General features: G+C 49.7%; 1 protein-coding gene across 1 annotated transcript in view; it reads left to right on the top strand.

Moving 5' to 3' along the window:
* The first annotated feature begins 725 nt into the window (after positions 1-725).
* NCAPG2 (non-SMC condensin II complex subunit G2) overlaps positions 726-17,890 on the top strand; it is a 67,077-nt gene continuing 49,912 nt past the window's right edge. The window contains exons 1-6 of the mRNA XM_056134807.1: positions 726-758; positions 2,205-2,324; positions 6,576-6,764; positions 7,075-7,189; positions 9,428-9,582; positions 11,567-11,701. Coding sequence (XP_055990782.1) covers positions 2,247-2,324; positions 6,576-6,764; positions 7,075-7,189; positions 9,428-9,582; positions 11,567-11,701 — 672 coding nt within the window. The 5' untranslated portion in view covers positions 726-758; positions 2,205-2,246. The remainder of the gene's footprint in view (positions 759-2,204; positions 2,325-6,575; positions 6,765-7,074; positions 7,190-9,427; positions 9,583-11,566; positions 11,702-17,890) is intronic.

Raw genomic sequence — 17,890 nt, 5'->3', positions numbered from 1 at the left:
GGAATCCAGGGTCATATTCTTGGTATTTTTGTCCGTCTCCTCAGGGGACTGAGTCCTCCCGGTATTCACACCTGGGAACACGAAGACTCTGGAGAAGTGGGCGTCATTAGGTCATCCCCAAGCACGTCCCTGGACCGCTGGGACACCGGCCACGGGCGGGGGCGTAGCTGACAGGCGGCTGGGGGCGGGGCCGGGGCTGGGCGGGGCCGGGGCGGGGCCGGGGCTGGGCGGGGCCGGGGCGGGGCCGGCGGCAGGGCGGGGCCCGGGCTGGGCGGGGCCGGAGGCTAGGCGGGGCCCGGGGGTGGGGCGGGGCAGGGGCGGGGCAGGAGGCGGGGCCTGGGACCCGAGCACGGCGGGGGCGGCCCCCGCGGCCGCCACGACGCGGGCTGAGCCCCGACAGCGCGCGCTTCCGGCACCGGAACTGCGGGCGCGGGCGGGCCGGGGCGGGGCGGGGCCGAGCGGGGGCGGGGCCGGGGCGCGGGCGGGGCCGGCGCGCCGCGGGCTCGGGGCGGGGCTTCGTGCGCGCACGCGCGCGGCGGCCCGGAAGTGCGGGCGGGGCGCGAGCGCGCGAGGCGGAGGCGGCCCGGCGGGCGGGCCCGGGTGGCGGCTGGGGGGCGCGCGCCGCCCGAAGCCCCGCCCCGGGGAGCGGCTCTCGCGAGACTGCGCGCCGTGACGCGCGGCCGCGGGCGCGTCGCGGGCGCGGGCGGGCGCGTTTGAATGTGGTCGGAGCGCGGGAAATCGGCGGACCCGGCGCTGAGGTGAGCGGCGCGGCGGCGGCGGGACGGGTCCGGGGCGCGGGCCCGGCCGGACAGTCAGCCCGGGGCGGCCCGGGAAGGGCCCCGGCGCGGTGTCCAGCCGGCGCCCTCGCGGCCCGCGCGTCGGCAGCGGCCGCCCGGCTCCGGGGCTCGAGCCCTCCGCGCGCCTCGTCGGGCCGCGCTCGCCCGGGGGTCGCCTGCTTCGGGAGGGGCCGGCTCCCCTCAGCGGGCGGCCAAGGGGCCCTCGCTCCCCTCAGCGGGGTCTCGCTCGCCTCAGCCGGGGGCTCGCTCGCCTCAGTGGGGCGGGGAGGGCGCCTCAGTCGCCTCAGCGGGCGGCCGAGGGGCCCTCGCTCGCCTGAACGGAGGCTCCCTAACCTCAGCGGGGGGCGGGGGTCTCCGCTCCCCTCAGCGGGGCTTCACTCGCCTCGGCGGGGCCTCACTCACCTCAGAGGGGGGCTCGCTCACCTCAGCGGGGCCTCACTCGCCTCAGAGGGGCGCGGACCCGGGCGCCTAGCTCCCCTCAGCGGGGCTTCACTCGCCTCGGCGGGGCCTCACTCACCTCAGAGGGGGCTCGCTCGCCTCAGAGGGGGGCTCGCTCACCTCAGTGGGGCCTTGCTCACCTCAGCGGGGCTTCACTCGCCTCAGAAGGGCCTCGCTCGCCTCAGCGGGGCCCTCGCCTCGCCTCTGCAGGGGACGCGTCTGTGGGGCTGGAGCTGTGCCACCCCGACCCACGCGGCGGGGGTCATTGCTGGGCCCCGCGGGATCTCGCGCCCTGGGGCGCGGGGCAGGGGCGGAGGTGCCGGCAGGGGCTCGGCTGCCGGTGACCCGCAGCCCGCCCGTAGTCGTGCCTGTGGGCAGTGGGTGGGTCCGAGGCGGACACGGGTGCTTCTCTGTGGGGACAGCCAGCCCGCCCCGCCGGCCTCGCGGGTTCCGTGTGGCTCTGGGCGGGGTGCAGCAGGGGCTTTGTTCTGTCGGCCCTCGGTTGGCTTTCGGAAGTGGGTGCCGTGAGGAGGGTCCCTGGGCGCTCGTTACCCCGCAGCGCTGGCGGAGTGGGCGTGTGTGCCTGGCGCCCGGCCGCCCTAACGAGCTCCCAGGTGCCCGGGAGCACTCTGCCGCTGCAGCTGGGGCTGTTGACAGCGCGGTGCGCGGCGCCAGCCTCTGAGGCCCAGCTGCCAGGCCGGCTTCTCCTGAGGAAATTCCGCCCTGACGGGGCAGCGCCTTGCTCCGAGCAGGGAGCAGCGGGAGAGCCGAGAGCGGCGTGGTGGGTGGCAGCCTCACGTGTGCCGCTTGGTCCCGTCCTCAGGAAAGAGGTGAAGGGGTCCCTGTTGCTGGAAACTGTTTCGGAGGTGGCAGAGGAACTCTGCAAGCTCGCGGGCGGTGCCCAGCTGCATCCTGCAGGGAAGCCGCGGTGGCCAGCGCAAGCTTGACCGTGGCTGCCTTTTCTTCTAGGGTCACAGGATAGATGCTGCAGGAAGACCTGCCTCCTCCGCCATGGAAAAACGCGAGGCCTTTATTCACGCCGTGTCTAAGGAGCTAATTGGAGAGTTTCTAAAATTCATCCAACTTGACGTGAGTTGTGTGGGGTTTTCGTTTCTTGGTTTGGGGCCACACCTAGCCGTGCCCGGGGCTTTCCCCAGGGTCTGGGCTCAGGAATTATTCCCGGCCGTTCTTGGGGGACCGACCGAACTGGGTGCCGGGGATCAAGCCTGGGTCCGCCGTATGCAAGGCGAGTGCCATGCCCACCGAACTGTCACTCCAGCCAGTAACTGAGTTGTGATCCTGACTGTTTGTTTAAAGCATTGTGGGACCGGAGTGATAGTACAGCGGGTCTGTGTTGCCTTGCGTGTGGCCGACCCAGGAGTCCGTCCCCCTCGCCACTCCCGAGCCCCACAGGCAGTGAACCCTGCGTACACAGCCAGGAGTGGGCCTGAGCGCCTGTGGGTGTGGCCCAAGCACCAGACAGTTGTTGTGTGCTCTTTACTGTGCCCTTCCGGAGCTGATGCAAAAGAGAAAGATGAGTCATCAGAGAGCCCCGGGAAGAGGCAGGACGCTTCCTTGGGATCTCGTCTGGAGTCACAGCAGAAAGAAGGGCGTCGAAGCCCAGCCTCCTGCCTGCAACACTAGCTCGCCCCTTGGAGCTCCCTCTAGCCCTGTGGCTCTTTTTTATTCTTTTCCAGGTTCGGCCCACCCCTTGGTGCCTAGAGGTTGTTTCTGGCTCTCCTCGAGGCAACCCAGGGCATTGCTTGGGTTGGGGGGGGCCATATATGGTGCGGGGGGTTGAATTAAGTCAGTGGGAAGCAAGGCAAGTGCCTGCACCTCAGTGCTTTCCCAGGCCTCTGGATCTCTTCTTCCTTTGTCTTTTGTCTGTTTTGTTTTGTTTGGACCCTAGCGGGCATTGTTCTTTTGGGTCTTACTTCTGCTGAGCATGGGTCAGTCTTCTCAGTGCTTGAGGGACCATAGTTTGGTACTGGGGATCAAACCGGGGCTGGCCCTGTGCGAGGCAGGAGCCTTAATTCTCATCATGTATCTCCTCTTTCTGGAATGCTGTTGGGGGCTGGAGAGATAGTACAGTGGGTAGGGAACTTGCCCAGAATGTGGCTGGCCCGGGCTCGATCCCCAGCACCCACATGGTCCCCCAAGTACTACCAGGAATAGTTCCTGAATACAGAACCAGGAGTAATCCCTGAGCATTGCCGGGTGTGGCCCCAAAACAAAAGAATACTGTCGGGAGGTGCAGTGCTATGACATGATGTGCTTCTATGTAATAAATGTTGATTGTGCGTGTATGTTAGGTCTAGGCTGGGCCAAGGACTGGGGCCTGAGAGGGAACAGCACATTAGCATGAAGTGTTTTTTCTCTGGGCAGAAAGTACTAGATAAACAGAGGTACAGAAGTTTGAGGATCAAAGAGGGAAAATGGGAAGGGATGGCTCCAGGGGACAACTTCATTTACTTATGTTGGGTTGGGGTCCCTTACTCCTGGCTCTGCACTCAGGAATCACTCCTGATGGGGCTCAGGGGACCCTGTGTGGTATCAGGGCTTGAACCCAGGTTAGCTCTGTGAACACTATCCTTCCCGCTATATTATCTCCCCATGCTTTTTTTTTTTTTTTTTTTTGCTTTTGCTTTTGCTTTTTGGGTCACACCGGCAATGCTCAGGGTTACTCCTGGCTCTGCACTCAGGAATTACTCCTGATGGTGCTCAGTGGACCATATGGGATGCTGGGAATCAAACCGGGGTCGGCTGCGTGCAAGGCAAACTCCCTACCTGCTGTGCTGTCGCTCCAGCCCCCATGCCCAGGGGGCTTGAACCCAGGTTCTCCATATGAAGGCATGTGCTAACCCACTGAACCACATCCCCAACCTTTTACTATCTTAAGGAAGGTGTCTTAGGAGCCTTACTCAGAGAATTACCTACAAAGGATAGAACAGAAGAGGGAAAAAAAAGAGAGAGAGAAGCAGTGGGGCAGAAAGCTGGAGGAAAATCACATTTTCCCTTTGGAAGTCTTTGGTTGTATATGAGGAGTAGAGTTAGAAACAACTCCAGGCACCTGAGCAGCAGTACTGTGGGTACGCCGTTTGCCTTGCACACAGCTAAAAAGACCCAAAAAGCAGGAAAAAGAAAAAATAATTCTTTGGGATGGGGTCGGAACAGGAAACAAAGTGTCACTTTGAGCCTCCAGGAGAGGGGAGCCTCTGGGGTGAGTGGATCATCAGATATGGGCCAGTTGTGCCATTTGGAGTGCTCCTGGGTGTGGAGCACATGAGCTGTTGTGCAGTGCTGAGTGACACTGTAGGACATACTGATGAGTCTTCAGTAGGTGTTCTGTGTGTTTGAAGGCTGGGAAAGTGGTCTGGACTGCCCTCACTCCCAGTAGAAGTCTTATTCCTGGGAATGTGTGAAATTGTCTATGAGAAGTGAAAAAAGAAGTCTGAGGAGCCACAGCCAGTAAAGCACCAAACCTCACGTACTTATGACTTTGGGGCAAAAGACATTTTCTCTGTTTTGTTTTGTTTTGTTTTCCAAATTGTTTTTGGGTCACACCTGGTGGTGCTCAGAGCTTACTCCTGGCCCGTGCTCAGGGATCACTCCTGGTGGGGCATGGGGGACTATATGGCATGCCACATGCAAGGAAAGAACCTACCTGTTGTGCTATTTCTGGCCCCACTTCCTCTTTGTACTGATCCTGCGGTGAATTAGTGAAGACTTAAGAACCAGAGAGGAGCATAATCGTAAGTTGGTTGCTAGGAACTCTTAGGAGATTATCGTTCGTAATTGAGACAAAATTGACATCTAGCAGGACTCTGCCATCATAGAATGATAGTTTGTGAGCCTAAAATCCCTTACCGAGGGACTGGAGAGATAGTGCAAATAAGGTGGTTGCCTCACATGCAGCCAACCTGGGTTCAATCCCTGGCACCCTATATGGTCCCCCAAATCCGCCAGGTGTGATCTCTGGACACAGAACCAGGAATAAGCCCTGAGAGCTGCTGGGTCTGGCCTCCAAACAAAAATGAACACAACCCCCTTGCCCAGACTCACAGGCATTCACCGTGGCTGTGTTCAGGAGAGCAGTATCCATTGCTTTAGCAGCAGGAGTGTAGGTGGTTTGTCAGGATCTGAGAGCTGGTGTACCTAAGCCAGGTGAGGGGTGGCCAGAATCATAGCAGCCTAAACGACAAAGCAGCTGAGTTTGAGTTTAGAGTCAAAGGCAGAGTGAGCACTACATGAAGAACAGGTGATACTGGTGCTGCGGTGACGTTGTCCTAACTGCAGAGCCTGGAACTGCTGTCATGCAGTATCTGGAGACTGCTCTGGTTCGGTTTCAGCAAGCACTTGTGGCAGTTTATGACTAGCACGTTTCGTGAACGCTTAATAGTGCCTCAGACATACATTGCTTTGTGGTAGACAGCATGAAATCTGCGAAACGCAAGGGCAGAGCAGACGGAGTGGGAGAGCTGGGTTCGCACACCCTCCAGACCTCCGCCTCAGAAATTGGTGCTTCACACAGACAGTGGCGCTGTCCTGGACACATCAACTTCTTAGGAAGTACCTGGTGTACTCCAGAGAGGTGGCTCAGAGGTAAAACAATTGTGAAGGTGAGACCTGAGTTCGATCCCCAGCACCTCAGGAAAAGAAACAAAGATGCGCCTGATGCTGCTGAAACTGACCCTTTCCCTGGACTAAGCTCTCGAATTTGCATGGAAAGGGGTGCCTTGTTCCTGCTGGTCTAGTACAGAGGGCAGGATGAGACACAGCACGCACACTGGCACCCACCCCTCAGTTGCCTCTCCACCACCATTGCAGGGTCTGAGTTAGTGTAGTGAGCAGAGGCCACCGCGCATAGATGCACATCCTGACCCAGTGTGCTCATGTGCTTGCTGCTGTCAGTGGCTGCTCAGCACCATCTCCCTCTTGGCTCCTGTTTTCCCCCAGATATCCAGGCAGCTGCAGGCATCTGTCTCAGCCTCAGCTGCATTCTGGCAGGAGCACAGTGGGAATGTCAGCCTCCTTGGTGGCAGTTTGCTGTGCCCTGACTGGAAAGTTAGTCTGGCCAGTGGCTCAGGGGTGGCTTTCTCCATTGTGAAGCTGCTCTCCTGTTCATCATGACTGCATTGTCAGAATGAAGAGCATTCTGCAACCCACATCTGTCTCTGGGTTCTTGCTGTTTCAGATCCTCCCTGGGACACCCGGTCCCGGGAGAAATAAATCAGTAAACTTCTCTTGAGATGTCATTATAACAGGAATAGAAGGATTTAAAAAAAAATCCTATTTTTTTTTTTGTATTTCAAATGTAATGTTTGATATTTTATTTCACAGAGAGATTCTTCTGATCCTTTCAACCTGAATGAATTGCTAGAAGAATTATCAAGGAAGCAGAAAGAAGAACTCTGGCAAAGACTTAAGAGTTTATTAACAGACTTGCTGTTAGAAAGCCCCGTGGATGGCTGGCAGAACATGGAGCCCCAGGATGAAGATATTATGGAGACAGAGCATGATTCAAAAATGGTAATATTAGTTTTCCAGAAATCTGGTTCCTTTTCTCGGCTAAAAAGTCCTTGTGCACTGTATGTGATTGAGTGGTAAGTCAAGAAAATGTTTGAGGTTTAGAAGTATTTATCATAGTCTTATATTTTGTAATCCTAATTTATCACTTTAGTATTCTGTGTTGATTTTATTTTCAGACAACTGACTTGTAATCAACTTTAATTCACTTTTTGGAATAAGCTAGAAGTGTAGGCTTCGTTAAAAATGAATTCACTACATTTTAAATTTCTTTTGAAAACTGAAATAATTATTTGCAATTTTTTTCTTTTAGAAAAATAATGTAAAAATAATTCATGCAATTACGTCCGTGATTCTTGCCTCAGTGTCAGTGATAAATGAAAGTGAGAACTATGAGGCCTTGCTGGAGTGTGCCGTCATACTCAATGGTGAGTTGACTGAGACCCAGTCTCACATTTGGAAGGGAAGCATCTCACCCCATCCGAGAGCTGCACTTATCCACAGGTGTGGGAGGTTGATACCACAGGTGTGAGGGACAGTGAACCAAGGTGGCAGCTTAAAGTGGAGTTGGCCTGAAATAGTTCTTGGCAGTCAGTTCCAAACTGCAGTTGAGAGGGGAGGAGGGAAGGGGGCTATTTTGATGGGCTGTCCTAAGGAATAGCTGGACTGAAGCTGTCACAGAGAAATGATTCCATTGGGGACAGTGTGGACTGAAGGGAGTGGCTGATGTTTGCCCCATCTCGGGAGGGTCCCGTATACTCAGCAGCAGCAGGTCAGAGTTTGTGCCTTTCCCAGTTGGTAATCCCTGCCACCTAGGAATCATCAGGCGCTTGGGAAAATTTTTTGATTATGTGACTTTCTTTGGCAAGAGTCAGGGGATTGGGTCATACCTGGCGGTACTCAGGGCTTGCTCAGGGCTCTACTCTCAGGGTTCACTCCTGGCCAGGCTCAGAGGACCATTTTTGGTGCTGGGGATTGGACCCAGCTAAGCCAGGTGCAAGGCAAGTACCTTCCCCACTGCAGTATCTCTTTGGCCCTTGGATCATTTCTTCACCTTGTTATTAATGGGACCTGAGGAGCAGCAATTGGTGCTAGACAAGTTTTACTCATATTTAGTTTCAATCACTTGTCAAGTGTTTGGGTTTTTTTTTTTTCTTTGCTTTTTGGGTCATACCCAGCAATGCTCAGGGGTTACTCCTGGCTCTGCACTCAGCAATCATCCTGGCGGTGTTTGGGGGACTGTATGGGATGCCGGGGATCAAACCGGGGTTGACCACATGCAAGGCAAACGCCCTACCCACTGTACTATCGCTCTGGCCGCACTTGTCAAGTTTTTTATTTTATTTTTCAGTTACAGTTGTCAGGTTTTAACAGAACTACAAGATGACTGTTATTTAGGAAAAACGGTGATATGAGTTAACTGAAGATAAGACTGTAAAATGTAGAAATTATAAATCTAAATATCTAAAAATGTGAGTAATTCTATGCTAAAACATTTTAAAATTTACATGAAATGGAAATTCTACAAATATACAATTTGTAGATGTTGAAATGATATAGGCATGAAAAGAATGATTAATAGTATTGTAAATCCCAGTACCTTAAAAAAAAAAAGGTAGATATCTCATTCCCCAAAAAAAATCTAAAATTGTAAGCAATGATAGTCAGGAAGTGTCTCCCCTGTGTGAGGTGTGTGGTTCTACATGACAGATCCAGGCTGTGGTTAATGGAGCTGTGCAGTATGCTATTCTATTCATAATTCACACACGACATAGTGTCTTGTTGAGTCACCCTTAAGGGGTAGGGGTAGTACAGGAATTAAGGCAGGTGTTTCCCTGAATTCCCTAAGCACCATCCTCAGGTCCTCACACCGAACCATTGGCCCAGTTGGCCAAGAATCACTGGTAAGTCTCCTGGGCCTCCTTGGTCCCCCCCAAGATATAAATCATCCTCAGTGCTTTGAGAACGTGACTGCATTTGTCCTAAAATGATAAGTGCTAGTCTTGTAGTTGTCTTAAGCTTCCCATGAACTCAGGGATCTTACATCGGAATAATGACATATTGGATAATAATAATGTTTTTGTTTTGTATGATTATCTTAAATCTTATTTTGTTTCTAAGATTATCTTAATCTTAGAGGTTTCCTGTTAATAGAATCACTGTAACTTCAGATTCATTACAATGGCGATTTTCAGTAGTATTCTGTGAGCCAGAATTTGAGGCCATTGCTTGGAGAAGAAAGCTGTGATTGCCTGAGGGTGAGGGAGAGCAGACACTGATGTGGGGTCTTTCGGGATGCTCTGCACTTCAGCTTGGATGGTTGCCTCACTGTTGGGCCACCTGCACACATTGGTGCCAGCGTGTCCCAGTGACTCACAGTTGGTTTTGGCCTAATTAACATGAACTGTAGCATCAGCATCAAGTTGCTGAATTAAGAGAATGGAGTTTCATCATTCTGCTTCTTCCAGTTCTGAATTGTATTGGATCTGCTGTTACAGTACTAGGAAAACGGTCTCATTTGGAAAGATGGTCTGTGAACCTTTGTATGTTAACATAAACTAATATTTGCATATTATTTGCAAACTTTGTGTATACAGCCATAGTCTCACTATTATGAGTCTGTGGTAACATTGATTCCATGTTGATCATCACTATGCTCTCTGCAGGTATCTTGTATGCGTTACCAGACTCTGAGCGAGCACTCAGGAGCTTAATTCAGGACCTGTGTGTTACCTGGTGGGAGAAGGGCCTGCCTGCCAAAGAGGACATGGGGAAGACGGCATTTGTCATGCTTCTAAGGAGGAGTTTGGAGACAAAGACTGTATGTTCTCCTTTTGGGACTGGAGTGATAGTATAGCGGGTGAAGTGTTTGCCTTGCACGTGGCTGACCTGGTTCTACCCCTCATACTCCATATGGTCCCCTGAGTCCCACCTGAATACAGAGCCAGGAGTAATCCCTGAGCATCTGAGCACTGCTGGGTGTGGCCCAAAACCTCAAAACATACTCCTAACCAGTGCCTATGTTTCTTCACTTGGATTTTGCCTGTCAGCAGTCTGGCTTACCCATTTAAGGGTTCTGACTTTTTCAGGGGTCTCAGGAATCATGGTGTGTCTGAAGGAGACTCTCACTGTTAGCACAGGTGGCAGGCGGGACTGCAGCTTAGCTCAGGCTTGTCCTCACATATCCAAGGTCAATTATTTGGCCCTCGCACTGAGTGTGAGATCTCTTCAGAAGCATGAACGTATGAGTCAAGAGATAGGCGAGACCGGGGTACCAATGACTCACATGGTCCTCTCAGGGTGGACCCAAGACTGTAGGAGGAGGGCAGTAGCCACCCAGTGTAGCACAGGGCCAGACACACTGGTGGAAGGTCATAGGAGTGATCAGAGGTCGCAGTAGGAGCGGGTGAGGGATGTGGTGGTGGGAGCCAGAAGGGAGGCCCATTTTGGCCCACCACAGGGGTTGGTAGGTGTTTGGGGCTGTTCCTTTTTGCATCTTGGGGCTGTGTCTGAGCCGAAAGGGACTGTCTTCATGACTCAGGGCAAGTGCAGACTTTGCCTGAGAGCTCTAGGCTCAGTCTCCAGCACTGCCTGGTCCCTCAGCATGGCCCATTACGACTCCTGAACACTGGGCTGGGACTAGTTCTCAGCACTGTTAGATATGGCCCCAAAGCAGAAATGCAGAGCAAAAATTTGGGCAAGGAGAGACAAACCAAGGAAGATGGAGTCACTCACAGCCACCTCCAGCAGTAACCCTGTTAGTTTTAGGGACATTTTGAGTTGTTTTGTTCGCTATTGGGCCACACTTGGCAGTGCTTACTCCTGGTTCTGAGCTCAGGGATCACTCCTGATAGCTAATGGGGCCATATGGGGTGCCAGGGATGTAACCTAGGTCAGCCTAGTGCAATGCAAATGCCCTCCCTCTTGTACTTTCTTTATTGCTCCTACCCCTGGCTTTTCTTTTTTCCCCCCGATGTCCCCTACTGTCTTAGCTCTCTAGAATGAGGCTGGTAGGCCTTTGTGAACTTGAAGACTCTTATCTAAGCCTGCCTTTCGACTCTCTGCTCTCCCCTGCCCACCTCCTGCTGTGCTGTGTCATCCCACACCTGTCTTCCAGGGAGTTTCCTTTCTTGACAGAAAAGGGCCTTCTCATACAGCCCTTGCACTCAGCCTCTCTGGGGCCGCAGAACCAGCGCAAACCCTGTATGTACTACAGTTTGTTCCTGCTATGTCAGGGACTTGACCTCAATCCCTGTTTCCCTGCCATTGTGTCTCGCTTTTCCATGTGTCTCAAGTGTTGCGTACCTTGTTTTTGAGTAGAGAAACCACTGGCCACCTGGAGTGTGTAAACTTAAATCCTGTTTAAAGTTAAGGAAATGATGGGCTGGAGAGGTAGTACAGGGGAGGAGGCACTTACCTGCCTTCTGTGTGACTCACTGAGCCGCTCCAGGGGTGATCTCTGCCACGGAGCCAGGAGTACACCGTGTTCCACCAGGTGTCACCCCAAAATCAAACTAAAACCAAACTTTTATTCTGATGGATAGACTTGTAGTTATTGTTGATACAGTATTCCTTCGGGGAGCACACCCCATGGTCCTCAGGGTCTGCTCCAGGCCTGATTCTTGGGAGCCACTCCCAGCAGCGTGAGACTGGTGCTGGGGATGGACCCTGGTCTCAGGCGGAGACCACAGAGCCCAGGAGCTGCCTGCCCAGGCTCAGATAGCAAGTATTCCTCATTCGAAATGTGAGTTTACTATTTATAAAAATATTTTTATTAATGCTTTTCCTTTTTCTGCCTTTCCTAGGGTGCAGACATATGCCGACTTTGGCGTATCCATCAAGCTTTGTATTGCTTTGATTATGATTTGGAGGAAAGCAGAGAAATTAAAGACATGCTACTTGAGTGCTTCATAAATGTCAGTTGTATCAAGAAAGAAGAGGTAAATGGAGTCCTTTTTCGATGTGCTTGTCAACTGCTTTTTAGGGGCTATTCTCCAGGTTGTTGAGGTTGAGATGCTGTTTGTGCTGTGCTCGTGTTTTGTGGGTCCCCTGCTGATGCGTGATGTGAGTCCCTGCACCTGGGCTGCAGGGCTGGCGGAAACGGGGAGCAGGTGGCTGTGTGAGTGCAGGTCTCAGGGAGTGGGCCTGCTTTTCACATACAGACTGTTGAAAGCAAGGCAGAGAAAGCACTGGTCCTGGGATAAGGGCCTCTGTCCTCCTTCCAGGTGACCGGTGGTTCCCACACAGCGGCACATATTGGCCTCCTCTCCCCCACGCGGCATACACACTTCCAAGCACAGGCAGTTAACTGCCCATCAGGGAGTTAACTTTCAAAAAGGGTTGATGTAGGGGCTGGAGCGATAGCACAGTGGTTAGGGTGTTTTCCTTGCATGCGGTCAGTCGGTTTGATCTCTAGCATTCCATATGGCCCCCTGAGCACTTCCAGGAGTAATTTCTGAGTGCAGAGCCAGGAGTAACCCCTGTGCATTGCCGTGTGTGACCCAAAAAGCAGGGAAAAAAAGGCATAGAGTGTGACCTGTTCACAACTTAGTGTAAAAAGGGGTGTAACGTACCACAGGGAAGTACCACAGGAGCAGAGGCAGTGTGGTCTGTTAGTGTTTTAGTGTAGAGAGGGACTTTTTTGATTGTTGAATTTTTTAACATGTATCACAGGAAAGTACCCAAGGATACAGACAGTGTGGTCTATTAGTGACTTAGTGTGGAAAGAGGTATACATTACCACATTTTTAAAGGGTGATTCTTGAGTAGGTTGTATGGATGATTTATTAGAACTTGCAGCTGTCACATGATTAAGTATACCAAGCATTGCATTTTTCAGGTACGGGGACTTTTTTGATTGTTTAATATTTTTTTTTGCTTTTTGGGTCACACCCGGCGATGCACAGGGGTTACTCCTGGCTCATGCACTCAGGAATTGCTCCTGGCAGTGCTCAGGGGACCATATGGGGTGCTGGGAGTCGAACCTGTGTCGGCCATGTTGGCTGCGTGCAAGGCAAATGCCCTACCCGCTGTGCTATTGCTCCAGCCTCCCTAATTTTTTTTTTTTATAAACTTTTTTTATTAGTGAAACACCATGAGGTACAGTTATAGACTTACAAATTTTGTGCTTGGGTTTCAGTTATACAATGATCAAGTACCCATCCCTCCACCAGTGCCCATCATCCACCACCACGGGTCCCGGCATCCCCCCCACCCCCCATTCCCCCCCGTCCCACCCTGCCTCTGGCAGGGTATTCCCCCTTGTTCTCTCTCTCTTCTTTTGGGTACTGTGTTTTGCAAGAGAGACATTGAGTGGCAATCATGTTTGGTCTATAGACTACTTTTAGCATGCTTCTCCCACCGTGGGAGGGTCCTCACAACACCCTTTATTTGGTGCTCTCTTCTCTATCTGAGCTTCCTTTTCACCTAGCACGTGTGGCTGGCCTTCAAGTCATGGAGCAAAATTCCTGGTACTAATCTCAGCCATTCCTGGGTGTTAGTCTCATGTTTTGTTGCTTTATGTTCCCCAGATGAATGCAATCTTTCTGTGTCTATCCCACACTTTCTGACACATTTCGCTTAACATGATACTTTCCATGTGGTACCACTTGTATGTAAATTTCATAACTTCATCTTTTCTAACAGCTACATAGTACTCCATTGTGTAAATGTACCAAAGTTTCTTTAACCAGTCATCTGCTCTTGGGCACTCAGGTTTTTTCCAGATTCTGGCTATTGTAAAGAGTGCTGCAATGAACAAACAATTGCAGATGTCACTTCGACTATACCTTTTTGCCTCTCTGGGATATATTCCCAGGAGTGCTATAGCTGGGTCAAATGGCAGATCAAATTCTAATTTTTTGAGAATCATCCATACTGTTTTCCAAAAGGGTTGGACCAGCCGGCATTCCCACCAGCAGTGAAGGAGGGTCCCTTTCTCGCCACATCCGCGCCAGCATTGGTTACTTTTGTTCTTGTGGATGTGGGCCAGTCTCTGTGGTGTGAAATGATATCTCATTGTGGTTTTGATCTGCATCTCTCTGATGATTAGTGATGTAGAGCATTTTCCCTTTTTGCCATTCGGATTTCTTCTTTGCGAAAGTTTCTGTTCATTTCCTCACCCCATTTTTTGATGGGGTTGGGTGATTTCTTCTTGTGGAGTTTAACCAGTACCTTGTATATCCTTGATATCAACCCCTTGTTGGATGTGTATTTGGTGAATATCCTTTCCCATTCTGTAGGCTGTCTTTATTTTGGTCACTGTTTCTTTTGAGGTGCAGAAGCTTCTTAGTTTAAGATAGTCCCATTTGTCTATCTCTGTTTTCACTTTCTCGGCCAGTGACGTGGCATCTTTGAAGATACCATTAGCTTCAATATCATTGAGAGTTTTGCCGACTTTGTCTTCAATAAACATTATGGATTCTGGTCTGATGTTGAGGTCATAAATCCATTTCGATCTTACTTTTGTGCATGGTGTTAGGCAGAGATCTGAGCCTACTTTTTTGCATGTAGCCGTCCAGTTTTGCCAGCACAGTTTATTAAAGAGGCTTGAGCGATAGCACAGCGGTAGGGCGTTCGCCTTCCAAGCGGCCAACATGGCCGACCCAAGTTCAATTCCTCTGCCCCTCTCGGAGAGCCCGGCAAGCTACCGAGAGTATTCGATATGCCAGACACAGTAACAACAAAGTCTCCAATGGAGACGTTACTGGGCCCGCTCGAGCAAATCGACGATCAACGGGAGAGCCTTTACCTTACCTTACCTTCCCTGCTCCATTTCACTTTTCTTGCCTCCTTATCAAAGATTAGATAATTATATGTTTGGGAGGAAATGTCAGTATATTCAACTCTGTTCCATTGGTCTGCAGCTCTGCCTTTGTTTCAGTACCATGCTGTTTTAGTTATTACTGCCTTGTAGTAGAGTTTGAAGTTAGGGAGGTTGATTCCTCCCATTTTCTTTTTCCCAAGAATTGCTTTAGCTATTCGTGGGGGCTTATTGTTCATATAAATTTCAGGAGTGTTTGCTCCATTTCTTTGAAGAATGTCATGGGTATCCTTATAGGGATTGCATTGAATTTGTACAGTGCTTTGGGAAGTATTGCCATTTTGATGATGTTGATTCTCCCCATCCATGAACAGGGGATATTTTTCCATTTCCTCGTGTCCTCTTTTATTTCCTGAAGTAGCGTTTTGTAGTTTTCTTTGTACAGGTCCTTTACTTCCTTAGTTAAGCTGATTCCTAGGTACTTGATTTTCTGGGGCACAATTGTGAATGGGATTGTTTTCTTGATGTCACTTTCTTCTCTTTCACTATTTGCATATAGGAAAGCCATGGATTTTTGGGTATTGATTTTATAGCCTGCTACTTTACTATACAAGCCTATTGTTTCTAGGAGTTTCTTGGTAGAGGTTTTAGGGTTCTCTAAGTATAGTATCATATCATCTGCGAATAGTGAGATCTTAATTTCTTCTTTCCCTATCTGGATGCCCTTAATATCTTTTTCTTGCCTAATCGCTATTGCAAGTACTTCCAGTACTATATTGAACAGTAGTGGAGAGAGTGGACATCCTTGTCTCGTCCCTGACCTTAGGGGGAAGGGTCTCAGTTTTTCCCCATTGAGGATGATGTTTGCTGTAGGTTTGTGGTAGATGGCTTTAACTATATTGAGGAAAGTCCTCTCTATCCCCATTTTGGCAAGGGTTTTCATCATGAATGGGTGGTGGATCTTGTCAAATGCTTTCTCTGCATCTATTGATATGATCATATGATTTTTATCTTTTCTTTTGTTGATATGATGGATTATGTTGATTGATTTCCATATGTTGAACCATCCTTGCATCCCTGGGATGAATCCCACTTGGTCATGATGTATGATCTTTTTGATGAGTTGTTGAATTCTATTGGCTAGTATTTTGTTGAGAATCTTCGCATCCGTGTTCATCAGGGATATCGGCCTGTAGTTTTCTTTTCTTGTGGTGTCTTTGTTTCCTTTTGGTATTAGAGAGATATGGGCTTCATAGAAGCTGTTTGGGAGAGTTTCTGTTTCTTCAATTTCCTGGAAAAGCTTGAGAAGAACTGGCAATAGGTCCTCTTTAAATGTTTGGAAAAATTCGCTAGTAAATCCATCTGGGCCTGGGCTTTTGTTTTTGGGAAGACTTTTGATTACAGTTTCAATTTCCTTGATGTGAATAGGTCTATTCAGGTACTCTATATCTTCTTGATTCAGCTTTGGGAGATGGTAGGAATCCAGGAATTTATCCATTTCTTCCAAGTTCTCATGTTTCATGGCATACAGACTTTCAAAGTAGTCTCTGATGATCTCTTGAATTTCTTTAGTTTCTGTAGTGACATCCCCATTCTTATTTCTGATTCGATTTATTAAGGCTCTCTCTCTCTCTGTTTCTTTGTGAGTGTTGGTAGTGGTTTATCTATCTTATTTATTTTCTTGAAGAACCAGCTCTTGGTTTCATTGATCTTTCGGACTGTTTCTTTGTTTTCCATGTCGTTGATTTCTGCTCTAAGTTTTATGATCTCTTTCCTTCTGCCTGATTTAGGCTCTTTCTGTTGATCCTTTTCTAAGGTCTTGAGCTGTGAGGTCAAGTTGTTTATGTGCATCGTTTCTACCGACCTAAGATATGCTTGCAGAGCTATAAATTTTCCCCTTAATACAGCTTTCGCTGCATCCCATAAGTTATGGTAGTTTGTGTTTTCATTCTCATTTGTTTCCAGGTATCTTTTGATTTCATCCTTGACTTCGTTCCTGACCCACTCGTTGTTCAGCATCGAGTTGTTTAATTTCCAGGTGTTTGATTTGGTTCTCCGTGTCTTTGTGTGATTTACTTCTATCCTCAGTGCATCATGGTCTGAAAAGATGGCTGATACTATTTCTATCTTCCTGATTCTGTTGAGGTATGTTTTGTGTCCTAGCACATGGTCTATTTTGGAAAATGTTCCGTGCGCACTGGAGAAGAATGTGTATTCTTTCTTTTTGGGGTATAAAGCCCTGTATAAGTCCATAAGCCCTTTCTCTTCTATTTCTTCTTTCAAAGCCGATAATTCCTTGCTGGGTTTTGTTCTTGTTGATCTATCCAGAGGAAATAAGGCAATGTTGAAGTCTCCAAGTACTATTGTGTTGGTAGTGATGTCCTCCTTAAAATCTGTTAGCAGTTGTTTTAAATATTTAGCTGTTCCCTCATTAGGTGCATATACATTTAAGAGTGTGATTTCTTCCTGTTGTACGTATCCCTTGATGAAGAGAAAATAGCCTTCACTGTCCCTTCTAATCTTTTTCAACGTGAAATTAATGTTGTCGGATACTAGTATGGCCACCCCAGCTTTTTTGAGGGAGCTGTGTGCTTGCAGGATTGTTTTCTATCCTTTGACTTTGAGTCTCTGTTTGCTCTGGCTGTTGAGATGAGTTTCTTGTAGGCAGCAGAATGTTGGGTTCTGTCTCTGTATCCATTTTGCCACTCTGTGTCTCTTAACTGGTGAATTTAGACCGTTGACATTGAGAGAATGGTTATGGGGTTTTGTGTCATCTTTCTGTACGGGTGTGTTGTGGTTGTAGGGTTTGTCCTGTCTTATAGTAGCCCCTTTAGCCCTTGCTTTAGGTTTGGTTTTGAGTCTATGAAGTTCCTGACCTGCTGTTTATCTAGAAAATAGTGTACCGTTCCTTCGATTTTGAGGGAGAGTTTAGCCGGATAGAGTATTCTTGGTGAAGCATTCATTTCAGCGAGATTTTTGACTATATCTCGCCACTGCCTTCGGGCTTGTAGGGTTTCCTCTGATAGGTCTGCTGTGAATCTAAGGGGTGCTCCTCTGTATGTGATTTCCTTCTTTGCTCTTGCTGCTTGCAGTATTGTATCTCTATCGGCAGTATCGATCATTCTAACTATGATATGTCTTGGAGTGTTTTTGTTCGGGTCTCTTTTAGCTGGCACCCTTCGGGCTCCTTGAACCTGAATGGCTGCATTGTGGAGCTCTGGGAATTTTTCAGCAATGATTTGTTTGACGGTGTTTTTTTCGTTGGGATTGTTTCCCTGAGCTTCAGGTAGTCCCATGATTCTAATGTTGTTCCTCTTGGAATCATCTGCTAGGACTCTGATTCTCTGTAGAGCTATTTTGAGGTCCC

The sequence above is a fragment of the Sorex fumeus genome, unplaced genomic scaffold (genome assembly GCF_029834395.1).
Source record: "Sorex fumeus unplaced genomic scaffold, SorFum_2.1 ptg000107l, whole genome shotgun sequence".
Taxonomy (NCBI): Eukaryota; Metazoa; Chordata; class Mammalia; order Eulipotyphla; family Soricidae; genus Sorex; species Sorex fumeus.
The sequence above is the reverse complement of the archived record's forward strand: the minus strand, read 5'-3'. Positions and strand labels throughout refer to the sequence as shown.